At 39.8% G+C, this 27,450-nt stretch overlaps 1 protein-coding gene across 7 annotated transcripts in view; it reads right to left on the reverse strand.

The window, feature by feature from the left end:
- VWA8 (von Willebrand factor A domain containing 8) overlaps positions 1-27,450 on the reverse strand; it is a 274,959-nt gene that overhangs the window by 237,860 nt on the left and 9,649 nt on the right. For 5 of the 7 annotated variants that reach the window (XM_050946839.1, XM_050946858.1, XM_050946824.1 and 2 more), the window contains 3 exons: positions 21,150-21,227; positions 3,805-3,935; positions 596-706 (listed from right to left, as the gene is read on the reverse strand). In XM_050946839.1, the coding sequence (XP_050802796.1) occupies positions 596-706; positions 3,805-3,935; position 21,150 (243 nt within the window). In that variant the 5' untranslated portion in view covers positions 21,151-21,227. Of the gene's footprint in view, positions 1-595; positions 707-3,804; positions 3,936-15,119; positions 15,229-21,149; positions 21,230-27,450 lie in introns of those variants that run through there. The other 2 variants (XM_050946832.1, XM_050946849.1) reach the window with 2 other exon arrangements.

A 27,450-nucleotide genomic window follows, 5' to 3' on the forward strand; every position in this document is an offset into this window, starting at 1 on the left:
TTCTCTTTAAGGGCTGAAACATGGTACTTAAGTATGTGTGTAACTTTTAAGTATATTAACAGTGTCACTAACTTCAGTGCTTAAGTACTTTGCTAATTTAGGGTCTCAAGCCATGTCTACACTTATCGGTAGATCGGCACTGCTGCAATCAATGCAGCGGTGTGCAGCTAGAGAAGATCTCCTAAATCAATCACAAAGCGCTCGCCGTTCGACTCCGGTACTCCATCTCTCTGAGAAGAGTAAGGTAAGTTGGCGGGAGAGTATCTCCCATCGACACAGCACAGTGTAGACACCGCTGTAAGCCGACCTAAGCTACATCAACTTCAGTTATATTATTCACTTAACTGGAGTAGTATAACTTGGGTCAACTTACTGCAGTAATGTAGACAAGGCTTCAGTGCTGAAGCATTTTCAAAAGCACCAAAATCAAGTGGACAACATAAGCCTTTCTGTCTATAGAAAAAAGCATCTTAAATCAGTATTTCTAGAATCCCAATTTACAACTTCAAATGTATTTCTTTTTGAATTTTCAGACTGCAATTTCCTTTGGAATAGCTGTAAACAGTAAGAAATTTGGGATGTGATAGCAACTTGCCTGATCAATATAAAAAGCAGTCCCAGCTCGGATCTCTCTGCGCTGTTTCAGATCCGTTTCTGTGGTATCCCTTGATAGTGCAATATACTCAACCTCTCGTTTGGTCAGCTCCTGTGGGCAGTTGTGAGAAATTATTACAGAGCGCTAGGCTGCAGCACAGTCATTTAAAGTAACTCTGAACAAAAATTTAATATCTCTTAGATTTAACATGTTTACAGAGTGTTTCTTCCTCACAAATAATAGTTTGAATTTTTGCTCAATAAATTTTTATACTCCCCAAAGGTGTTCTAAAAATCATAATAACCAGCTATAAATTCTCTAACCTGAACAGCTGAGCCCTGTAAAATGCTTTATCTCCAAGATGACTTTCTAGTAGTGGCCACTGAAAAACAATGAGTCACATAAGCAAAAATTCACAAGTTTCCTATTAAGTTCAATAGGAGTCACATAAGTTCCCACTGCCGCTGTTCAGTGATGTTAATATTATTACTCAGAAAAATAACCACTGAGTTTAAACATCCTTGTGAGTATGTTGAAGAACTACGTTTTTCCCCTATTGAATCGTGCTGTTATTTTTTGTAAGCTTTTTGGAGCAAGAACTGCTTTTTTGTTCTGTGTTTATACAGCACCTAGCACAATGGGGTCCGAACCCATGATTGGGCTCCTGGGTACTATGTATTTATTATTTAGATTAGTAACTAAAGTTTTAAAACTGGAAATTTCTCCATAAGAGGAAAAAAATGGGTTTGTGCCATTTTGCTGCTTTATGAAATAGGTCTGAATGTCCCCCCTTATGTTTGTATCCTACTTGGTTTTTTTTAACCTCAGAAATAGCACGAATGTCAAGCCTGGCGGGTCAGGTCTCCTGTTCTTCTGTAGGCCTCAGTAGGGACTCAGAGATACACACCAAGAATGCTCTCAGTTCTTGGCTGAAAGTGTGTTGCATCTTTACCAGAACTTTCTTCCCAAACAGTTCATTTGAACATTTGTAAGCAAACCAAGCTGTGATGTTTCACTCCATATTCTTTATGAAAATATGCTTATGATATGAATATGACATAACTAAGATATACTTTTTTGCAAGATGGCTAGTGTAAGATGTCATTGGAAAGGTTATGATTTACTGAATGTGATTATTCAATTTGTATGCCTGTTACACTTCTGTATCTGAAGTTAGAATTATTGGCTATGTATCTGTATTTTAAATGTGTTACTTTAGGTGTCACCCCCAACTAGTCCTTCAGGTACAACAATGGAAAAGCCAAACAGGGTTAATGGCCCATTAGCAATGACAATGGGCTGTGAAAGAGCTTAGTCTTCCCGTGGACACTGCAGACAGCCTACGAGTAATGGCTGCTACAACCCTGCAGAGACATGGGTCTGAGTCACCTGGTACTGGACCCACCCCTGGGAATGCCAGTGTTCTTCCACTGGGAGACAAAGGGTTTCTGACATACTCAAGAGCTATATAAGGCAGGGGAATGATATCATCGTAGTTCTCCTCTGCCTCCCCACCCAAAGAAATACTGAACAACACCTAGACGGAAGACCGGAACTGAGGGGAGAAGGGTTGAACCCAGGCTGGGAGGGTGTCCAGTCTATGAGTGGAAATACCTGAAGTCTCAAGCTGCAGGCCAGTGCAGCTGCCTTTCAAGACTTTCCGTAATCTACCTGTAACAATATCTAGGGTGAGAAATTACAATTTGTAACCAATTTCTTTAGTGAAACAAGCTTAGTTTGCGTGTTTTGATTTATTTGCTTAGTAATCTGCTTTGTTTTGTTTGCTACCCCTTTAACCACTTAAAATCTGCCTTTTATAGTTAATAAACATATTTCTTGTTTATAATATAACCCAGTCTGTGAAATTCATAACTGGGGGGGGTGGGGAAGGGGGAATAGGCTGTACATACCTTCCTCCACATTGAGGGAGGAGACGGATTTCATAATATACCTTTGGGTCTGCACGTCAAGGGAGGTGGATACCTGAGTGCTGGGGCAAGTCCTTTAAGCTGGGTCCTCAGACCTCATCTCAGTGTCTGTGTCGTTCTGCAGTTGGGTGTGGCCCTGCCTGTGTATGTGCTGGAGGAGGCTTAATAGCCTGGCTCAGTAAGTCAGGTAAAAAGGGTGCACTGGTGTGCAAGTTCAGTGGTATCTCAGCACATCAGGTGGCATCTCGAGGGGGGGCAACCCATCACACAAACATAAAATATTTTTACACAATCATATCCAGTCGGAAGACGGGATACTGAGCTAGATGGACCTTTGGTTTGACAATGTATGGTCATTCTTATGTATAACTGTCATTTAATTACTTTTCATTTCCCTAACATCTAGTAAGTTACAATGATGCCAGTTGTCTCATGATCCATACGATTTCCCAGGACAGATGCAATTTGCATTTCTAATGTAAAAAAAACAAACAAACAAAAAATATAGGGCAAGGAAAATGCAAGTGGGCTTTCTTTATACAACATGAGGAAGCATAAAAAGGCACATTGTGGTAGATTTCAGAGTTAATGGGTGAAGCCACACACTCATGGTTCATAGTGGGGTGGGAAGGATACCTCACACATGGTGCAGTCACAAGACCTCCAGCAGATCTTTTAGGTCCAGTGGGTGGGTGCCACACTTCCTTCTTTCCCCCCGGGGGACAGGGGGATAAAAACAAATGCACACCTCTATCTAAACACTATGAGGAAAATCTGCAAGGGAAACCTCAGAGTATTCCTTCCCTCAACCCCTTCCCTCAGTTTTTCCATGGAGGAAGCAGTGTGGCTCACTGTCCAACCCTGATATTCTATGATTTTAATACAGTATGCAGAGATCTTAATTCTGAAAGGTATGAAATACAAAGAATAGACTATTTTTCCATTTGTGATCACATATGGTAACACTTTTTCCACTGGTTTTTTTTAGTAACATTTAATTGATTAAGCAAAAAACATATTCACTTAAATGTTTGTACTTTTTATTCATTGTAAAATAAAAATCAACCTTTGAAAAGCATGTGCATGGAATTAAGTTCGTTGGCAACTAAGTAACATGTCATATAAGCTTTTCTAATATTACCTCTTACAATTCAACAAGTAATAGCATACACATACACACACACACACATGCATGTGCACACCCACACACAGACACACAACAACTACATAATCTTAACTACTTCAATTCCTCATTAATATAAACAAAGTTTTAAAATGTACCAGGTACTGCATGGCAATAGAGCGTCGAAGGGGTCCAGGGGGCCCTATAAGAAAAACATCTTGCCCCAAAAGATCTTTTTGCATTATCCATCTTAGATGTTGGACTACAGACTGGGCCAAATTGTCTGACACTGTAAGAAAAAAAAATATAAATTAACTCTAGTCTAAATTATGCAGCTTTAAACAAATATTATTAAATGAGGTTGATGACCAGTACGGATTACTGACATCGTACTCCTTGTTTATTTAGACTTTAAAATTGAATACATACATAAATAAATCCAAAGTTGAATAACTCAAAAGCAACTAATTGTGCACATAGTCTCTATAACCACATATCTACCCTACATACTCTCATTCTCACTGCCTCACTCCATTCGTTTGTTAAATTCATGCCACAGTTTGTCTCAAATCAGCTTTTAAACTCTTCAGGGAAGGGACTGTCTCTTATTATGAGTTTGGTTCAGTACCTTGCACAATGTGGCCCCAGTCTTGACTACTGTAACATGAACAATAAATTATTACTGTTATTAGAGAAACAGGACTTATCTAGCCTATATTTCATTGCTTTCATACAAAATGATATTTAATAAATGTTTGCACCAGATCAAGTAGCTTAAGTTGTAGTGACAAATAAGGTCTAATTTGCTACGTTTTTTTTAAATCAAATTCTTCTACACATTTTAATCTACTATAATACAGATAAGCGGCTATGCAGAGTTAAAAATTCTAAGTCAAATCTTAGTACTTCAGTCTTCTATAATATGCAGTCTTCAAAGACACATTGACAGTTAACAGACTCAAAGTACATCCACTGGCTCTACATTAGAGTTGCTGTAGTCAGGAATGGAAGTATACCAGAAAAATACTACTTATCCTGTTAATTTACATTCCAGTATACTGCTCAAAGCATAAATCAATACAGTTGACATAGGTTTTGACTTGTGTTTCTGCTTACTCTCTGATATGCAAAATTTGGCAATTCAGAATAGATTTCCCAATCATAAATAAAAATTAACAAGATTCTTCTGTGTCTTATTTTCATTCTTCCTATATGTTTTGGAGCAGCCTTTTATCAAACAGTCAAATCTGCTTACAGTACATTACTAGAGATAGTAATGGATTTACAAACAAAAAAAATGCCCAAAACATTTGATAAAATTAAAAACAAAAAACAAAAATACGTTCAAAAGCAAATGGTTTCTATGAATGGTTATACCACCACCGACTATACCAGTCAATCTCTCTTGTAGACAGAAACTGTCACATAAGATTTTGTGCCTTCCACAGCACATCCAATTCTCACCTCAGCATACTCCCAAATTAGCTTCCAAGGCAAAAGCAATACAAAAGTTAGCCTATTCTTTATCTCCCACATGCCACTGAAGAACTCCTCTAGGATCCTAAGTGTTGGGAAAGCTACTGACACTGAGTCATACAAAATAATTAGCCATTAGGTACAGCACATGTTTCCTCTGTGACTTGCCACTGCGGCAGACTGTGAGAGTGTTTAGAAAAGGCAATAAAGGAACACAGAAATAAGGCAGGGATGAACAAAGTTCTTTCACCTTTTCCTTCTAATCAGAGAGGACCTTCCAAGGCAGTGGGTGAAATCCTAGCACCACTGAAGTTAATGAGAATTCAGCCATTGACTTCAGTGAAGCAAGGATTCCTCCCAGGGCCTTTAGCACTTGGGAGTCTGACACTGAACACATCGAAGACTTCATGTTGTCCTTATACAAGCTCCCAAAATGTAAAAAGACTGTCACATATCCAACTGGCATAACTTTTTTCCCACAGGTTCCACTGTCTCCATCCATGGAGGCAGACGATTCTTGTAGATTGCAGAGTTTTTAAGGAAGGGTGTGGTCTGAGCCAGATGGTTAAGCTGAACCATGAATTCAGAGTGGGCCCTCAGAAACAACAAGGAATCAAACACTCTGAAAAACCAGGATGTGAAACAGTAAGCAGTCTCGAAAAATCTAAGGGTTACCACATCTCCCTTGACTTAAAAAGATATCAGGCTATCTTCACACTATCTTCATTCCACACAATCTGCCTCAGAAAAATCCTCCCCATCTTTTGGCCCAGAACAATCTCAAACCAAGACTTATTCACACAGTGCTACCAAGAAGATATGAGCACTATCATTACCAGGAGGCGCTGGAGATGGATTGGCCATGTTTTGCAGATGGAAACTGATTCCATCACAAGAATAGCAGTAAGATGGACACCTGAAGGCAAGCAAAAATGAGGCTGCCCAAAAACAACATGGTGAAGCTGAGCTGAAAAGTCTGGGGCACAGCTGGGGAACCACTGAAAGACTTGCCAGAAACAGACATGAGTGGAGGAGCTTCGTCACTGCCCTAAACAGTCAGTAAGAAACAGGAACTAATACGTAGGACCACTTTTTTTTCTATGCAAGCCCAGTAGGAGCCACAGAACAGAGCTATCTGCTGTCCTCTGAGATAATTGCTGTGTGAAAGTCTTTGCAGAATCAGGACCTAAAGCAGGGATCAGCAACATTTGGCACGCAGCCCTTCAGGGAAATCCACTGGCAGGCTGGGACGGTTTGTTTACCTGCAGCGGCCACAGGTTCAGTCAATTGCACCTCCCACTAGTCACAGTTCGCCATTCCAGGCCAATGGGGGCAGTGGGAAGCAGAGGCCAGCACATCCATCGGCCCGTGCCACTTCCCACCGCCACCATTGGCCTGGGACGGCGAACCACAGCCAGTGGGAGCTGCGATCAGCTGAACCCACAAAGGCTCAGTGGATTTCCCTGATGGGCCACATGCCAAAGTTTGCCGATCTCTGGCCTAAAGCTTCAGAAGGATATTCCTTAGACAACTTCAGATGCTAGTGATGTACCCAAGCCTTGCAGAACAAACAAAGAAATCCGATCTTGAAAGATAAGTAATACATAAAGTGATTTTCTAATGTCTGGCTTTCATTTTTTATTTATTATACTTTATGTGTATTTACTGGCTGGGGGGATGATCCAGTCATTTTGATATTGTTATGAAAAATAAATTCTATATGCACACCCAGAGCACAAGATGAGCATATATATGTTTTATTAATCTAAATAAATGCAACAAATTAAAAATAGATACAAATTACTTATCATTTCAGCTTACCTAGATATTCTGCTAATCATCTCTTGCCCTAAAGACAGCGTTTTGAACCTATTCATTTTAAAAGCATTTTAATTCAACTTTAAAAGTTAATCACATTTCTTGTATGAAAAGCATCTGTTTCACGTATTTGGGTGAGGAGGGTACACTACAAGGCAGCATACAAAACTACTGCATGTTGTTCAAATAAGATTCTCAGTGCAGAATAAAAAACTTCAACATTTAAGCTGGATATCTTGACCTGCCATCCAGGAAAACCACTAAAGGCTCGATCCTGCTTCCACGGAAGGCGACCAGATTCCCGGCACTGATTTCAATGGGAACAATATTGGGCCCTAAGCACAAATTGTTTAAAACAATATACACATTTGTATTAACAACCAAAGGGAACAGACAATTCAAGTAAGTGCTTTTAAACAACAGGTTATTTATGGACACATAAATGATAACATTGTTTATTCCATCTGGTGTCACCATACAAACATATCTATGCTGGAAAAATATTTTCTTCAAATTCAATCTGCATTGCATACATAACACATACACACAGTGGAATTCTGAAAAATAAATTCCCCACAGAGAATAACAGAATGTTGGGAATCATTAAGAAAGGGATAGGAAAGAAGACAGAAAATATCATATTGCCTCTCGATAAATCCATGGTACGCCCACATCTTGAAAACTGAGTGCAGATGTGGTCACCCCATCTCAAAAAAGATACACTGGAATTGGAAAAGGTAGAGGAAAGGGCAACAAAAATGATTAGGGGTATAGAACGGCTTCCATATGAGGGCAGATTAAAAAGACTGGGACATTTCAGCTTGGAAAAGAGACGACTAAGGGGGGATATGATAGAGGTCTATAAAATCATGACTGGTGCTGAGTAAACAAATAAGGAAGTGTTATTTACACCTTCTCATAACACAAGAACGAGGGTTCACCAAGTGAAATTAATAGGCAGCAGGTTTAAAACAAACAAAAGGAAGTATTTCTTCACACAACTCACTGTCAACCTGAGGAACTCTTTGCAGGAGGATGTTGTGAAGGCCAAGACTATAACAGTGTTCAAAAGAGAACTAGATAAATTCACAGAGGATAGGTGCATCAATGGCTATTAGCCAGGATGGGCAGGAATGGCATCTCTAGCCTTTGTTTGCCAGAAGCTGAGAATGGGTGACAGGATGGATCACTTGATGATTACCTCTGAAGCACTTGGCATTGGCCACTGTTGGAAGATAGGATACTGGGCTAGGTGGACCTTTGGTCTGATCCAGCCTGACTGATCTTATGTTCTTAATAGTGTGAAACTTTCTGAGGGAGACTTGGGGAAATTTAAAAAAAGCTTAATTATAACACATAGTTCAAGAAGAGAGGGCTCATGCAGAAAATGAGAAAAACTGAACTACCAAGAGATTTTTATTTATAATTGCTGGAAAAGTATTTGCTTTTAAAAATATAACCACAAATGTAAAACTGTTTTAATAAATAAACCTATCCTAAAAATTTTAAGACACAGACCATAGAATCATAGATTATTAGGGTTGGAAGGGACCTCAGGAGATCATGTAGTCTAGTCCAACCCCCTGCTCAAAGCAGGACCAATCCCCAAATTGCCCCCTCAAGGATTGAACTCACAACCCTGGGTTTAGCAGGCCAATGCTCAAACCACTGAGCTATCCCTCCCCCCTCCTTGAAAGGCATTAATTACGTCCTTTAACCTGTTTTATGAACTTGTCCCTTTTGCGCTTTTATTACGACTGCTCTTCAATAAGAGGGTTACAATATCCATATATGATAATGTTTTAAGTAGGTAGGAAATCTTGCTGTAAAACTAAATTCTTCAATTTTCCAAATCATGAATTAAAAAGCATGGCTAAGGCAGCTGTCATGCAGCGTGACTGTGAATGCCTCTGGTGTATTTCACAGTAATATGTGTAGCCAGTTCTATTTTTAGGATGGCCTCAAGAAAAAACTTGGGTCAGACTTAAAAGCAGTGCCAGAAATAGAAACAAGATTTAAGAATGTACAGCAACATCTGCAAAACAAACTGTCATGTAGAATAGAACATAAATGTTGCACGGCATACAAGAAAATTCTAAAGTCTCTGGGGCATTCCCCCATGGACTTAATGTACTCCAGTGCACTTATGTTCTCCTGGTCGCTGTATTTACCCTGGAGTATTAATATCCAGAAATACTGGTTTTTAAATTCCGACAAAATTTCATAATTTCCTTTTTTAGGGATAATGACACCATAGGCAGAATTCCTTACTGACATATTTAGTAGACAGCAGCTGGGAAAATGTTTCTTTGCTTACTCGTTCCAAATCATTCTGTTAGCATGCTGATTAAAGTTCTATCAATTAAAATACATTTTGTAAAGAACCAAAAGTCAGTACATTGACTCTTTCTAAAATCAATCACAGGCAATATGTTTCAAATAAATGCTGAAAAGTCATCAAGGAAAGTATGCTCCTAGATAGTTTCTCATGACACTACCTCTCTTGTTTTTCCAGAAATTATTTTTATACTAAAATTTAACTTCTATATATCATTGATCCTCTCGATACATATACTCTATATATTAACTATGTATAAATTATGAACTTATTATTGTACATACAACCTCTCCTCTCCTCCTTGTACTTATGCATTACAGTTCAGTCTATAATTAGGTGATCACATTTTTTCTACACTTTCTTTAGCAACATATACTGCACAAGTGCATCTAACTTATATTATTTGTTGTGTAATTACTCTATGTTCATTGTCACAATGACCCAGTATATCTATATTGACTTACACTTTTTGTATGATTATATTCTCTTATCTATCACCAACGTAGAAGTGCTATACATTTATTTTATCGCCAACAGTAAACCTTTTTGTAAGGTGAAATTTACAGGTTGAGGCAAACCAGTTGAAAGTTAGATTGCATATATATGCCACAAAATGTTCACTATTATTCAGTGTAGCTCTATCAGCTTCACTGGAGGTAAGCTGATTAATACCAGCTGAGGATCTGGCACTATATTTTTATTTTGAATCTGTAAGATGTTGTAAAAGAAGAGTTTGCAGTATACTCTGTGTAAGTTGCAACAAAGAGTCCTGTGGCACCTTATAGACTAACAGACGTATTGCAGAATAAGCTTTCGTGGGTAAATACCCACTTCTTCAGACCCACTTTACAGATCCAGACTAACACAGCTACCCCTCTGATACTTGACACTCTGTGTAAGTTATACACTAGAACACATCAGGCACACACAGAATAGTTCACAGTATTACAAGTTGCTACGCTTGTGTATCTGATGGAAAGAAAGTGTGTGATATTATATTGTATTATTTGAGAAGCAGGCGGAAACCTTACAAAGTGTGAATGCATTGCTTATAAATTAAGCAGTCAATCCTGAGCATGAGAATCCTCAAAAATACTTAAAATACAGTCTTTGAAGCAAAGGGTGGCTGTCGCTCCTTGTTCTTCCTAAGATGTCAAAATTGGTTATCCAGCCAAAGATACAACCCAGCCCACTAATGCTTGGATTTGCAGAATGTACCAACCCTGCCCCCACAGAAAGGGTGAAAGCCACTGAAAGAGACTCTAGGCAGTATCTCCTGGAAAGTCTCTCTGTTCCAGATACAGTGAATTCCATAATTCTGGAAGACACATTTTCCTTCATATCTACCATCTTTATGGAAGCAGGCAAAGAAATTTACTCCCAACAAGACAACATCCACTCCCAAAGGAGCAACATAACATACTAGATCATGTAGAAACCCAAACTGCCTTGGCAAACACAGAAAAGAAAAGGCAATAGTTGGTCAGGATAACAACAACATACATTCAGCAATAACATACAATAGAACATTCAATAGAAAAGGATGATGGCTCACCCTGAGCCCTGCCTACAGTGCATGGGTGGGGTCAGAGGGAAAACCCTGCGATATTAGAAGAACTTGAATTGTCCTTTGGCTCCTTCCCCAGGAGAGACTAAAGATGGAAGAAGGAGGCTGCTCCTTCCTGCCCAGTCAAAATATTCTTTGAGCCAGAGAAGGTGCAGCCCAACACACAGAGAGGCTATGATTGGTTGAGTGTGCCAAGGAGTCCCTGACAATCATCTAGAAAAACCTCCAGCAAACCCAGCCCACTTGGCCATCATTCCACTGCCTTCTGAGTCTACAAAAAGGATAAAGGAGGGGCATGGAATCTGAGCTGAATAGCCAGGCATTGGGAGGCAAGGAAGGGTGGCTGAGCTTAATCAAGCAGTCATGCCCAATGGTACAGTGTAAAACTAAGGTTTCAGAGTAGCAGCCATGTTAGTCTGTATCTGCAAAAAGAACAGGAGTACTTGTGGCACCTTAGAGACTAACAAATTTATTTGCGCATAAGCTTTCGTGGACTACAGCCCACTTCATCGGATGCATGCAGTGGAAAACACAGTAGGAAGATATATATATATACACAGAACATGAAACAATGGGTGTTACCATACATACTCTAATGAGAGTGATCAGTTAAGGTGAGCTATTATCAGCAGGAGAGAAAAAAACTTTTTTTAGTGGTAATCAAAATGGTCCATTTGCAGCAGTTGACAAGAAGTTGTGAGGAACAGTGGTAGGGGGGAAAGAATAAACATGGAGAAATAGTTTTACTTTGTGTAATGACCCATCCACTCCCAGTCTCTATTCAAGCCTAATTTAATGCTGTCCATTTTGCAAAAGTGGATAGGCCATTACATAAAATAAAACCGTTTTCCTATTTTCCCTGTTACTGTCTGAAGCACCGATGAAAATACTGATGTCACCACAGAGTCCGAAGAGGCTGTTTTTCTTGCTATCGTGGGCTCTGATGATAGTAGTAGTCACCTTTGGTACCACTCTTTTACTGCCAAGATATAGAACTGAGAGAAAAACTTAGACTGCTTTACTGTACCTGAAGTAGTCAGAGCATCAAAAGCACTCCTTTTAGAGACTGAAGTCTCCAGGGACTGGATCTTCTTTGAGGAGGAACTCTTAGTCCTGCTCCTCTTATCTCCTTCCTTAGTCTTTGAGTGGAAAGTTCAGAACTGATGGAGCGGTTATAGGTAACCTCACTCACAGAGAGTTTCAAAGACCAGGGTCTCAATGCTGCCTTCACGTGGGAGCTCTCAGTGACCATGATCTTAAAGTAGACAGGGCGCTAACAGAACTGGAAGATTCCTGTACAGTAACAAAAGACTCTTAATAGTTCCTTAATGGTTCCTTGCTTAATATGCAAGCTACTGCCAGGAGAGAACAGAAAAAAAAGAATTTCTCTCTGGTTCCTTTTAAAACCAAACGCTCTCTGCTTAAAAGCCCCTAGCAGAGAAAAGAAAAATATAATATTCCTACTGGCTTCTGGATTCTATCTATCCCACAATGCTGCACACCATGTCATAACATTTTTTCCCAGATCTGGACCTTAGCGTCCAAAATATGGGTGTTAGCATGAAAACCTCCAAGCTTAGTTACCAGCTTGGACCTGGTAAAGCTGCCACCAGCCAGGAATTATACAGTGCCTAGCTCACTGTGGTCTCCCCAAAACCTTCACTGGGGGTCCCCCAGACTCAGACTCCTTGAGTCTCACAACAAAGGGAAATAACCCCCTCCCCTTGTTTCCTGGTTACTTCCTCCCAGGCTCCCCTCCCTGGACGACCCTAGGAGATTCCCTGCTTCCAGTCCTGGAAACACAAGTACCGAGAGAGCTAATCTCTCTTCCCCCTTACCCAGAGGGTATGCAAAGTCAGGCTTAGTAAATCTAACATAAAGAGATTTTCCCCCTGACGTCTCCTCCCACCAATTCCCTGGTGAGCTGCAGATTCAATTCCCTGGAGTCCCCACTAAAGAAAAACTCCAACAGGTCTTAAAAAGAAAGCTTTATATAAAAAAAGAAAGAAAAAGACATTAAAAATAGTCTCTGTATAACGGTGAAAATATACAGGGTCAATTGCTTAAAAGAAAAATGAATAAACAGCCTTATCCAAAAAGAATATACTCCAGCAACTACACACATGTAAATACAAAAGAAAACTATATAAACCTATTGTCTTACTATTTTTGTACTTACAACTTGGAAACAGAAGATTAGAAAGCCAGGAGATGGAAAAATTACTCTCAGAGCCGAGAGGGCACAGATACAAGACAAAGAACAAAGAACTCACACCCAAAACTTCCCTCCACCCAGATTTGAAAAAGTCTTGTTTCCTGATTGGTCCTCTGGTCAGGTGTTTCAGGTTACTGGTGTTACCCCTTTACAGGTAAAAGAACATTAACCCTTAGCTATCTGTTTATGACAGGGTCTGAGGCCGGTCTTAATAGCCTGTACTTAATTTTCCTGGTTTTATGGGATCTTCCCTTAAGAGAAGTGTAAATCTTCCACTTGTAGGGGATATGCAAGTTTCCCAAGCAATGCCTGACTCGGCAGGAGAGGCACATTTTAAAACCCAGGGAACCCGGCATCCGAGACACAAGAAAAAAAAGCTGACCCCTGAATAGGGGAAAAAATATTTTTTTTTATTTTTTAGGAAGAAAAAAAAATGGGAACAACAATTCCAACAACTATAAACTGCTAAGTATCCTATAAACTAACTAAAGAATAACACTATATAGTATATTTTAATGCTAAAAAGAAAAACAGCCACACACTAAATTCTTCGCTGGACGAAGGCAGTTGAAAAGGAACTATGGGTATTTAACATGCACAGCCCTATAGTGTTTTGACATCGGACATGAAGAGGATGCCGAACATGCACATGCACTGCTACTAAAAATCTCTGACCAAAGGCAAAGGGAACATGCACACCTGAAGTGGAGCAACTACAGGGACACTACTTGAAAAAGAACAGTGGATGTTTTTAAATGAGAGATTGCATAGTTGTGTAGGCAGATTAGCCATTTCATACTTAAGCTCCTTCAGAACTCTTAGATGTAAACCACTGTTATGGATTTTATGTTTTTTAAATTATCAGTTTGCTCTACCATCTCTTCTTCTGACACCTCAATATCTGCTATCTGATATTTCTAATCCAAATATTTATTTCAAAAACTGGTCAACATTTTTTGCAACTTCCTTGTGATTTTGGGGAGCCTATTTAAAGGAGGAAGTATAACTTTTCCTCACTCTCCTCCTAAACACTGGTGGCTGAACAATTTTTACTCAAACTACCAAACAAACAAACAAACCTTGAGCAGAAAAAAGCCTTGACAATTTCAGCCTGCAAACTGAAAGTTTCAGAAATGTATGAGTACCTGAAAAACACAGCTTATGTTACCTTCAGTGCAATTACTGCTGTACATCCCGCTATTAACACACACACATTAATCATTTATGGGCCTAGTAATGTCACTGACTTTTCAAGCAGAATTGTTAGTTAGCTTCAATAGGGAATTCTGTTTAAAGATCAATGCTACAAGATGGCTCTGTTTTGCAATCAACATCAGTAGGAATTACTGCTTTAATTATACTATATTGTGAAGTAAATAGAGGGGACCATACAAGAATACTTTAATTTATTAGTAGAATACTGCTACAGAAAGTTCAACTTATGGTTTCTGTATGCTATTCATCCACAATAGGCTCATCCACTGGACAGACTTATGGTTGTATTTACAAATACTAAATTATAATTATTTAAAATCCAATATGTGGAAAGTCTTTTTCAGGTAATCTGATTCTACAATATATACTGCGTCCAAGAAAAGTACATTAAAAGAACGTTAAGGTTGCAAAGTCATCCACATACAAATTAGGAAATACCAAAATGAGTCTGCATATGCATATAATGCAGCCATTAATTATATGGATTGTACTCACTGAAAAAGTAGCCATTCAATATTTATTTTTGTCCTCACCATTCAGTGTGTCCTTCCCCCCGCACACACACACACATTATTTACTACACACCATGCAAAGCCTACATCCTGAACACAGAATTATTCTTGTCTAGGGACTTTTCTATGGTGTTTTCATTTCAGGATTTAATTCTTTACAAACATTAATGAATTTATCTTCAAACCCTGTCTGAGGTAAGGTGATATTATTGTCCTTATTTTAGACATGGGGAACTAATGCAGAGAAACTCAGACCAACATTTTCAGAAGTGTCATCTAATTTTGGGTGCTTAACTTCAGATGCTTAGGGCCCAATTATTCAGAGTACTTACATTTTATAACACTTTATATGTTCAGTGCACAGCTCCCACTAACCTCTGTTGCAGTTGAGTGCTCAGCACTTCTGCGAATCAAACCCCCCAGCGTCTCAAGTTGGGCACCCTGAAAATGAAGAACTCAGTGACCTCCATGAAAATTTTGGTTTACTTGATTTGCCTAGCATTACGCAGGACCCCTTACTGAAATTTGCACCCAGAGGCCCCTCCATTGTGACAGAGGGGCCACCAGGCCAAACATGCATGGCACTACAACAACGAGGGTTGCAACACCACTAACTGGAATTTGGCCTGGTGGCCCCTCTGTCAAAATGGAGGGTCTGCTGGGCCAAACGCAGGACAAGAGCTGCTGCTGTGGGATGAGCACAGTGCAGGCTCGCTTTCTAGTCTCTCCATTAACCTCCCCTGAGTGGTGATGTTTTTGGAAGGACTGGGGGCCTCAGTTTCAGATTTTGTCACATGTCCTGAAGAACCTTTGTGTGCCCCTGACCCAGTAGCCCTTGCTGTCAGGAGGATCGATTGCAGCAGAAGTCCTGCACAGCCTCTACAGCCATAGGTTAGAGCATGTCCAGTCAGCATGTAAGAGTTGCATGGAGATGGAACACGTTCAATATAAATAGAATCTTCAGTGAATTTAGCGGCCAAACTCTAACAGTGTGTACGAGTTGTGAGGGGAAGGAACAGGCTCAGTACTGAGCATGTGTGCACTGAGATTTTTCAGAGGCTTATAAATTGGCCAAATTTGACTACATTATCCCAGAGAGGTGCCTGAACTAAATACCTGTAAGAATTTTTTTAACTTGGGCAAACAACTTGTTTTTCCCTAGCCTGGTTCTTGAAAATTGCTGAACCATTATAGCTGAAATATACACACACACAAAAATCAGTCTTAGGCAAACACCTGGCTTGGAAAATTTCACTGCAAACAGTTTAAGTATAGCAAAATTATAAGAAACTTAAAACAGAGTATTCTGGAAAGAGGCACAGGAAGTTTGGGCAGGTTTTCATAGTGGGGAGAGGGTGTTAACTGCAGGACCAGTCAAGGTTAGAGAAGGCTATTGGGGCCAGAAAAGTCTCCATGATTTTGAAGAGAAGCCTTGAGCTGCAGGCAAAGATACTGGACACCTCACAGGGCTCTGCCCAAGTCCAAAAAGTCTCCCGAGTGGTGAGGAACCTGAGGCAGAGAAATGCATAGAGGTGTATTTATTATTTTGTATAGATCTGTCTATCTATCATGGTACTTAAGTAAGGAGTAGTGCTGTTTTAAAATTGTGTATTTGTTGGGTGTCTGGTGGCTTTCAGCATGGTGTTCCCCTGAAAAGGTAAACCAGAAGGCTCAACACCTTCGGTGGGACTCTGGGGAACAAGCAACAGCCGCTGGGGAGCCTTGGGGGAGACTGTGCTCGTTTCAGGGCCTATTAGAATACTGTGTCCAGTTCTGCTGTCCATACGTGAAGAAGGATGTGGAAATAAAAACATAAGAACGGCCATGTTGGGTCAGACCATAGGTCCATCTATGCTAGTATCCAGTCTTCCGACAGAAATACTGAAGAGAGTTGAAGTGATGACCACAAAAATGACAGAGGAGCTGAAAAAACAGCCTTATGAGGTGAGGCTTTAGGACTCAACCTATTCATCTTATCAAGGAAGAAGACTGAGAGATGACTTGATCATTGTATAAAGGTACTTACATATTGAAGAGATCTCATAGTATGGGGCTTTTCAATCATGCTGACAAAGGCCTACCAAGTTCCAGATGTTGGAAATTGAAGTTAGATAAATTCAATCACCAAATAAGATGCAATTTCCTAGAAGTAAGGGTGATAAAATATTGGAACAGCTTACTGGGGAGGTGGGGGACTCACCATCACTTGGGAGTCTTTACAATGAGACGAGATCTCTTTCTAAAAGACATGCCTCAATCCAGTTTCTAGGAGAAATTTTGTGGCCCGTATGTTGGGGAGGAGGGTCAGATTGGATAGTGGTGGTGGTCCCTGGGAGGTTTTTGAACCCCCTTTTCATTCCTTTCCTTCATGGACCATGGAGAAAACAGGAAGTTCTATATGTCCTCGACATGTTCATAACACTTGCATCTCTGCATTAAGCCAATGGCTCTTCTCAAATCTCACGCTTCAGGGATTCAGGAATCTGTGTGGGTCAGGATGGAATTTTTTTTTCCTGATGCACCATATGCCAAAACTATTTGAGGGTGTTGTTTTCCCTGAAGCATCAGGGCTTAGCCACAGCTGGAGACAGGATACCACACAGGGTGGACCAGTGCTCTGGGATAGTACATAGAATCCTCTTTCTTAGGTATCTGGCTGGTATGTCTCGCTCACATGTTTAGCAAATCTTGTAACTTAACCATAAGTGCTCATATGAGGCTTTTTTTAAACTACTAACAAAATCATCCAAAGCATAGGAGCTGGTGGTGATGGGGGACTTCAACTACCCAGACATCTGTTGGGAAAATAAAACAGCAGGGCACAGATTATCCAACAAATTCTTGGAATGCATTGGAGGCCATTTTTTATTTCAGAAGGTGGAGAATGCTACTGGGGGGTGGGCTGTTCTAGATTTGATTTTGACAAATAGGGAAGAACTGGTTGAGAATTTGAAAGTGGAAGGTAACTTGGGTAAAAGTGATCATGGAATGGTAGAGTTCACGATTCTAAGGAATGGTAGGAGGGAGAACAGCACAATAAAGACATTGGATTTCAAGAAGGCAGACTTTAGCAAACTCAGGGAGTTGGTAGTCAAAATCCTATGGGAAGCAAATCTAAGGGGGAAAACAACTGAAGACAATTGGCAGTTTTTCAAAGAGACATTATTAAGGGCACAAGAGCAAATTATCCCACTGCATAGGAAAGATAGGAAGTATGGCAAAAGACCACCTTGCCTTAACCAGGAGATCTTCAGTGATCTAAAACTCAAAAAAGAGTCCTACAAAAAGTGGAAACTCGGTCAAATTACAAAGGATGAATATAAGCAAACAACACAAGTATGTAGGGACAAAATTAGAATGGCCAAGGCACAAAACGAGATTAAACTAGCTAGGGACATATAGAGTAACAAGAAAACATTCTACAAATAAATTAGAAGCAAGAGGAAGACCAAGAACAGAGTAGGCCCATTACTCAATCAGAGGGGAAAGACAATAACAGAAAACGTGGAAATGGCAGACGTGCTTAATGACTTCTTTGTTTCGGTTTTCACCAAGAAGGTTGATGGTGATTGGATGTCTAACATAGTGAATGCCTGTGAAAATGAGGTAGGATCAGAGTCTAAAATAGGGAAAGAATAAGTCAAAAATTACTTAGATAAGTTAGATGTCTTCAAATCACCAGGGCCTGATGAAATGCATCATAGAATACTCAAGGAGCTCACTGAGGAGATATCTGAGACATTAGCAATTATCTTTGAAAAGTCATTCCAGAAGACTGGAAAAGGGCAAATATAGTGCCCATCTATAAAAGGGAAATAAGGACAAGCCGAGGAATTACGGACCAGTCCACTTAACTTCTGTACCTGGAAAGATAATATCTTGCAAACTGATTTCTTAATTATCTGCACTCATGAGGTGATAAGTAACAGTCAGAATGGATTTGTCAAGAACAAATCGTGTAAAACCAACCTGAGAGCTTTCTTTGACAGAGTAACAAGCCTTGTGGATGGGGGGAAGCAGTAGATGTGGTATATCTTGACTTTAGTAAGGCTTTTGATACTGTCTCGCATGACCTTCTCATAAACAAACTAGGGAAATACAACCTAGATGGAGCTACTATAAGGTGGGTGCATAATGGGTTGGAAAACTGTTCCCAGAGAGTAGTTATCAGTAGTTCATAGTCATGCTGGAAGGGCATAACGAGTGGGGTCCTGCAGGGATCGGTTCTGGGTCCGGTTCTGTTCAATATCTTCATCAATGATTTAGATAATGGCATAGAGAGTACACTTATAAAGTTTGTGGATGATACCACTCTAGGAGGGTTGCAAGTGTTTTGTAAGATAGGATTAAAATTCAAAATTATCTGGACGAACTGGAGAAATGGTCTGAAGTAAACAGGATGAAATTCAATAAGGACAAATGCAAAGTACTCCACTTAGGAAGGAACAATCACAGTTGGACACATACAAAATGGGAAAAGACTGCCTAGGAAGAAGTACTGCAGAAAGGGATCTGAGGGTCATAGTGGATCACAAGCTAAATATGAGTCACCAGTGTAACACTGTTGCAAAAAAAGCAAATATCATTCTGGGATGTATTAGCAGGAGTAGTATAGTAAGCAAGACATGAGAAGAAATTCTTCTGCTCTATTCTGCGCTGATTAGGCCTCAGCTGGAGTACTGTGTCCAGTTCTGAGCACCACATTTCAGGAAAGACGTGGACAAACTGGAGAAAGTCCAGAGAAGGGCAACAAAAATGATTAAAGGTCAAGAAAACATGACCCAATAAGGAAGACTGAAAAAACTGGATTTGTTTAGTCTGGAGAAGAGAAGACTGAGAGGGGACATGATAACAGTTTTCAAGTACATAAAAGGCTGTTACAAGGAGGAGGGAGAAAAATCGTTCTTCTTAACCTCTGAGGATAGGTCAAGAAGCAATGGGCTTAAATTGCAACAAGGGCAGTTTAGGTTGGACATTAGAAAAAACTTCCTAACTGTCAGAGTGGTTAAGCACTGGATTAAATTGCCTAGGAATAAAATAAAATAATAATAATATAAAATAATAATAATAATAGGAGATATACCTATCTCCTAGAACTGGAAGGTCATTGAGTCCAGCCCCCTGCCTTCACTAGCAGGACCAATTTTTACCCCAGATCCCTAAGTGGCCCCCTCCAAGACTGAACTCACAACCCTGGGTTTAGCAGGCCAATGCTCAAACCACTGAGCTATCCCTCCCCCCCTGGTTGTGGAATCTCCATCATTGGGGATTTTTAAGAGCAGGTTGGACAAACAGCTGTCAGGGATGGTCTACTTAGTTCTGCCTTGAGTGCAGCGGTCTGGACTAGATGACCTCTCGGGGTCCCTTCCAGTTCTATGATTCTATCCCAAAAATGATAGACACTATTCAAAAATTCAGGTCTCAAATTTAGATTACAGAAAATAAATACATACCCATACAGATTTACCAAATCTAATAGAATTAAAATGTTGTAATTTGTTGTTATTGAAATGAGAGCATTTGTGTTAGTGCATGAGAACTGGAAACTGACTAAACGAAAGTGAAATGGACTAGTGCATTTTCATTGTTAAAATTGGGTGAAATGCAGAAGTAAAAGTACTGCACAAATGATGTAAAGTAAAATCAGATGTTTAGGAATTTTAAATGATGTAAAGCAGTATTTCTCAGCTGGTGGGTCACAAGGCATTGAGAGTTATTACAAGCTAAAGCAAAGAAATCTCACTTCCCTGTTCCCTGTACACCCTTACCCTTCAAGGTCAAATCCGCTCTATCAACCTCTCAGTACACATACACAGTTAAATTATATAGGTTCATTGTTACCAATACATTTGTACTTTGACTTTTACAGTAAATGTGTAAAAGTGTGAAAATGTTTTACTTCAAATAAGGGATTGCCAACCTCAGAAGATTGAGAAACACTACTCTAAGGTATTAATACCAGTAATGAACGTAAGCAATTTATCCTAAAAGTACTGTAACATCAGGAGTATCTGAAGGAATGAGGTAAGACCATATTATCTAAAAATCCAAACAACTTTAATGCAACCACCGTCCTACCACTGCAGTGCCTGCCTCGCCTAGCACCAGTAACAAGCCCACCACAAGAAGCATTTCCATTCTCATTTCCCCAGCTTCTCTCTCAAGGGGGATGGCAGGGGAGGGTGAATGTTCATTACAATTTTAATCAGCCTCCTTCTAAAAAATATTCTCAGTTTCTTCTTTAAAATATTGAAGGATAAGTTAAGACATATTGCTTGCGTGAGAGTAAGGGTTTATAGGACTGGGCTCCAATATTCCAGACACATTATACATTCACTAGCCAAAGGAAAGAAGTTTCTTACTGTAGTTCAGTGGCACAAGTTCTGGGCTCTTTGGTGTTTTGAGTTTAAATGACACATCTCCAATAGTAACAGTATCCCCTAAAAAAAAAAGAAGAAATATTAAAATATACTGTACACTTGTTTTTGGTTTAAGAAACATTTCTGTAGACAGTAATTTCGTTATTTTTATAGCCAGGGCCCTCTGTATTCCACAGCTATGGAATTCACTCTTTGCCGCAGAGCTGTGCTACAGAATCTGAGCTTTCATCTTTTAAAAATTAATCTTCTAGCCCTCATGACTGCAGAACCTTGAAAATGTGACAAGAGCATAACTTAATGGAGTGGTGATTTTCTGGAGTATGTAGACAGCCTGAAACAACACCTCTGAGTTGTGCAAACTGACCCATTCATCTCAATCAGTGCCCCATCAACTCAATGGTTGCACACCTGCAGAATCTGGTGTCTTCCTAAGATGTCGCAAAACACTAAAGGCCTATCAGCTCTTGTGAAGTTTTAGAATTGGTAGCTTAGTTTATGGTTATATTTTTCTGAGAGATTGGGGGTAGCAAATATATGGCCTCATGAACCCTCTCATGAATCCCCAGCTCAGCCCATGTGCTTCAAAAGGATCCTGGTCACAGCTCCTTGTTTTCAGCAGCTCACAAGAGGCCACAGGGTACAAAAAATGTGTTAGTTCATTATTTTAACATGTATATAAAATGTCTGACATGGATTGTATATATTCAGGGTTTTCAAGTATCCCTTATCTATGATTATTTTAGAGGGTCTTTCTCCTCCTTTTTTGACTAGTTGATTTTTCCCACCAACCTTTTTCTAGTTCAAACAGTTCTTTTAGGAGGTGTTTTTTTTTAAACATTTTAAAAAGTTCACTACTTCAGATGTTTTGTGCCTATTTGATACAGACACATCCTTCCTTATTTTAAGCACCATTAGGGACCAAAGTATGCAGTGGAATTAGGGGACATAAAAATATCACAGCATGGAGGAATGAGAGCAGACTCCACAGAGCCACTTCTCTCGTTCTTGCACAGGTGGGTGGGAAGGGAAGTGGGTGAAGCCTTCACTACACCTCTTACAGCCCCACAAAGTCACCAGCCAGCACAGCTGAGCTAGCATAGAGGGGAAAGTATTTGGGCCAGGTATAGAGCTGGCACAGATTGTTTCCTCCTTGGAGCAAGAGAGGAATTAGGGATCATTTTGTGACACCCAAGGTTCTCCTTGGGCAACACCTAGTTGTACTGCCATTTACCCAGGGTCTGTGGCAAACCCATAAGCTAGTCCTTATTAATGGACTTTCTCTCAGGCCTTACAAGTTTTCCCTGATAAATTCTAAAACCCTAATTGTTCCCCTTGACTCTCTCAACTAGCATTAGCTCATTCTCCAGTTATGCTGCCTTTATCTTTTCCCAGCATCCCTTAATTGGCTGTATTCTTGTTAAGATGCACTTGTCAATTTTCCATTTCCAGTACAGATTTGTATTTTATTGTCAACTTCCAGTCCTTGGCCAATCCCTCAAAAAACACATTAGCTACTTCTCCTTACGCTCTTCATTTCTGGATCAATACTAATGTAATGCGTCTGAATTATGATATTTTGTAGCATTCTTTCATGCTACTGTATTTTAATACCATATTCCTCTTGCTGTTTCCTGAATCCTGGCTCCTAAGAAATGCTTGAACAAATCTAACATTCATTATTTAATACCCTTTAACAGTCTACAAGAAGCACTATATCGACAAACAACGTATGCAGTGTTTCCTACAGTAACTCCACTTACATCGATATAAGTCAGTCTTTCCCTGTGGCTAGTTGATGGTCATTGTACTCATTTAAGCTCAGGATCCCTTTAAAACTTACTCTCTCCGTAGGCTGCTATAAAAAAAATGTAGTAAGCCAGCACTTCAGGGCTGAAAACAACAACCAAAGCTCCCCTCCCACTCCCCTTATGTGTCTGCAGCTCTAACTTCTCTTGCTCACTGGGGTGATAATGAAGGGCTGAGCAGGCTGGATCCAAGAAGGTGGAAGACATCTGAAATTTCAGCAAGTGTCCCGAGGGGTCCACTGCTTGCCTGAAGCTCCACAACCTCCTTCTTCAGGTCATCGTCTTAAATGCTAAAATTCCTCTTAAAACAGATTTGTCTGATTGTCTGCCTCAGGAATTTTATGTCAATTTCTTTTCTCGCCTTCCCCCAGCCAAAGAGCGACAAAACAAGTGTATATGACTAATTAGCTTCTAGCTTAAATTATTTACATGAAAGTTGCAAACATACTGTCTCTCTCCCCTATACACATGATTCGCTCAAAATACAAAAGAAATGAGACATGGGCTGAAAGGACAAGATGTGTGATACCAGACAAACAGCAGGCAAGTAAAAAAAAAAGAAGAAAACGCAAACCAAAACAATTCCCCTTCTATTTTTGATGTTTTTTGTATATAAAAATAAGACACTATAAGCTTTAGGATCACAATAGAAACTACTTTTATTTGACCATCTTCTCACCAACAAAAGTTGGTCCAATAAAAGACGTTACTTCAGCCACCTTGTCTCTCTAATGTCCTGGAACTGACACAGACACAACTACACTGCATAAATAGAAACTAGAGCAGTTTTTTGGGCTACCTATTTTATTCACTAAGCAAAGCAAGGCCTTACACTCAACTCGATGGCATTTCTCTGTTTGTCTGTCTTTCTGTGACATGATATATTCTGAAAACCACATCCTGTCATGGACTGTTCTAGGTATCAAAGAGCAGAGCCTATTGATTTTGATAAAATCAGAAAACCAGAAAAGCCTGAAATTCCATTAAAATCAGGCCCATACAGTGCCCATTTGGTGAAAATGGGAAAACAGGAAGGTGGAAGCAGGGGACATACAGAGCTCCTGGCATCTGGTTAGCAAACATGTCAGATTTAACCAGCTCTGTAAAAAGAACCAGTCAATGATATCCATTAACACTGTCCAGGTTACATCCTCCTCCCCATCTCAGCTCTGATCATGATCACAATGGAATTAAAAATGATGATACCCTGAATGACTTATTGCCCAGACAAAAAGAAAATAAATAATTTTACAAATTACAAATTGTGGGGAAATGTAGGAATGCAAGGAGCTCCTGGTGTCTGCAGTGAGCTCAGCCTACTGAAACACCACAGTGTGCAACTCTAGTCTACGTTCTTCTATCATGCTTATCTCTATGGTACATATACAAAGGGAACTCACCTGTCCTTCTAACATCATCAAGCGTATTATTAGGGTTCCATCTACTGACACACTATTTTTTAAAAAATTACATTATATATATTATGAGCATTCCAAACTTTCCCTCTCCTTATACTACCCCCATCAAAACGGAGTTAAAATACTACAATAGCACACTTGTGTCACTGTAGCGCTTCAGTGTAGACGCTACCTAGGCCAATGGGAGGGATTCTCCCATCGCTATAGGTCATCCGCCTCCCCAAGAGGCAGTAGCTAGGTTGACGGTAGAACTGTGCCATCGACCTACCATTATCTACACCGGGGATTAGACTGATATAGCTACATCTCTTGGGTCTGCATTTTTCACATGCCTGAGAGACATACCTATACCGACGTAAATTCCTAGTGTAGACCAGACCCTAGAATGAGCACAGATGAAGTCCTGAAAACCACAGCTGAACAGACAGCTTTAAGGGGGAAAAGTGCTAGTTTAAAACTGAACCTTAACACAATAGCTGAATAGCACTTTCCTGAAGCTGTGCAGTTTTTAACTTTCACTCAGACACTGCAGAAGTGTTGGAAAGTGAGCCTCTAAATAAAGATATTTGCTTATCTTGAGATAATTTAGCTAATAAAAATGTGACAACCCATGGAAACTAACACCCTCTATTTTTCTAGAACTGCAATTTAGACTGGATAACACATTTAATATACCTCTACTTCTACAAGAAGTGACAAAATCCATGTCTACACTATGGTTGCTTCTGTAGCCATAGTATAACCCCATAGTGCAGACACAGACTACAGTTTCAGAAGGGGGTTTTCCATTGCCGTAGGAACTCCACCTCCCCAAGTCACAGTAAATAGCATTCTTCTGTCGTCCTAACTGCGTCTACATGGCGGTTTGGGGTCAGCATAGCTGGGGTACTCTGGAATTTAGATTTTTCACACCCCAGAGTGCTGTACATATGTTGACCTAAGTGTTAAGTGTAGACAAGGCTGATCATAGGTTCTTCAAATGATCAGAAATGGTCAAGAATTACGTCTATCAGTCAGAATATCAAGCCCATGCCTAAACCCATATGATAATAGAATTTCATGCAGACAGCTGTCCACCCATATGGATCACAATCGCAGGATTGGAGACCTAGATTTACATCTCATTTAAAAGCTCTTACATTATTTTGATATTTTTCCACCCTATCAAATTATTTTTCCTACAAGTGTTGCATAAAGAGCTATTGTTATATCTATTTTTTAAAATTGTGAGATACAAAGGCCTGATCTACACTTAAATTTTAGATTCACATAGCTGCATTGCTCAGGGATGTGGAAAATCCACAAATCTGACTGACAGACATCCCAATCTATGCAAACAGAAGAATGCTTCTGTTGACCTTGCTATCATCATTCAGAGAGGAGGCATTCCTAAACAGACAGAAAACCCCCTTAAGTTGCAATAGGCTGCCTCTACAACAGGGGTCGGCAACCTCTGGCACACGGCTCGCCAGGGTAAGCACCCTAGCAGGCTGGACCAGTTAGTTTACCTGCCACATTGGCAAGTTCGGCCAATCGTGGCTCTCACTGGCTGTCCCAGGCCAATGGGGGCAGCAGGAAGCTGCGGCCAGCACATCCCTCAGCCCGCGCCGCTTCCTGCATCCCCCATTGGCCTGGGACGGCGAATTGTGGACAGTGGGAGCCGCGATCGGCCAAACAAGCCGACGCGGCAGGTAAACAAACTGGCCCAGCCCACCAGGATGCTTACCCCGGCGAGCCATGTGCCAGAGGTTGCCAACCCCTGGTCTACACTGTGGGGTTATGTTGGCATACTCTCATACACAACTGTGGTATGAGTCATATATGAAGACAGATAAATAGATTATATCAGGGTTCTCAAACTGGGGGTTGTGACCCATCGGTGGTCACAAGGTTATTACATGGGGGGTCATGAGCTGTTAGCCTCTACCCTCAAACCTCACTTTGCCTTCAGCATTTATAATAGTGTTAAATACAAAAAAAAGTGTTTTTAATTTATAAGGGGAGGTTGTACACATAGGTTTGCTGTGTGAAAGGGGTCACCAATACAAAAGTTTGAGAAACACTGGATTATATCTTAATCACAATTTTTAAAAAAGTAGCAGAAAATAGTTTTTCCTACATTTTTCTATTAGCTACTCTTTATGGTGAAATAACACATCATGAAAAACAAAAGAAATAAAATTTAAAAAGACCATTTTAAAACAAAGAATCCCCTCTATAATTTTAGACTCCTATCTGCAAGGATGTATACATGCATATAACCTTACTCACTGTGAGCAGTCCCACTGAGGTCAGTAATATTATGCATATAAATAATTCCAAGTACATATGCCAGCCTTTGCAGGATCGTGACCCTAATGAGACACTGGGAGGTTTGAAATGCATTTTTATTGGGTGGTTGAGGATTCTCTCTTTTGGACTCTTTAGGTCTGAAATTATATGATTACCATACTGAAAAAGTGATCTCAAAATACCTATAATTCAGTCTTATATAAAATATTCATCTTCTCTCTTCAACTAATAGCACAAACACATTTAAACTGTGGTGTTACGCACTGCTAACACTAATTTCTGTGTGATTATACCACATCTGTTTGAGAAAAGTTCAACAGCTAAATTACATCTGTATATATATTTTTAGATCCTCATTTCATGATAAAGAGAAGGAAAGGAAAATAAATGCTTCCAACTGATATCATTTACAAAACACCTTTACAAAAGGACATGTAGCAGAGAGAATAGCAACTCATCCTTAGAGATCCAATTTAAGCTTGAAAAGGGTAATGGTATTGTTATTAAGAATTTGTTTTTTCCTTTTCCTCAGCCTTTTTGAATAAATTATTACAAAGTACAGCAAGCATGTATTTTGAGTTAAATGCATGATTTTATAGTTCTGTGCTTGCATTTTGGCTTATGCATTGTAGTCTTTAGTTACAATATATTCACGCTCGCAGGCCTATTCTATACACATCTGAAGGATTATCTATATCCACTGCATTAAACAGTCTGCAGAGTTGGGGGTTACTTGTTAGTAAATAAGGGTACCTACACTGAAATTCT

This window comes from Gopherus flavomarginatus, chromosome 1, assembly GCF_025201925.1.
Source record: "Gopherus flavomarginatus isolate rGopFla2 chromosome 1, rGopFla2.mat.asm, whole genome shotgun sequence".
Classification (NCBI taxonomy): Eukaryota; Metazoa; Chordata; order Testudines; family Testudinidae; genus Gopherus; species Gopherus flavomarginatus.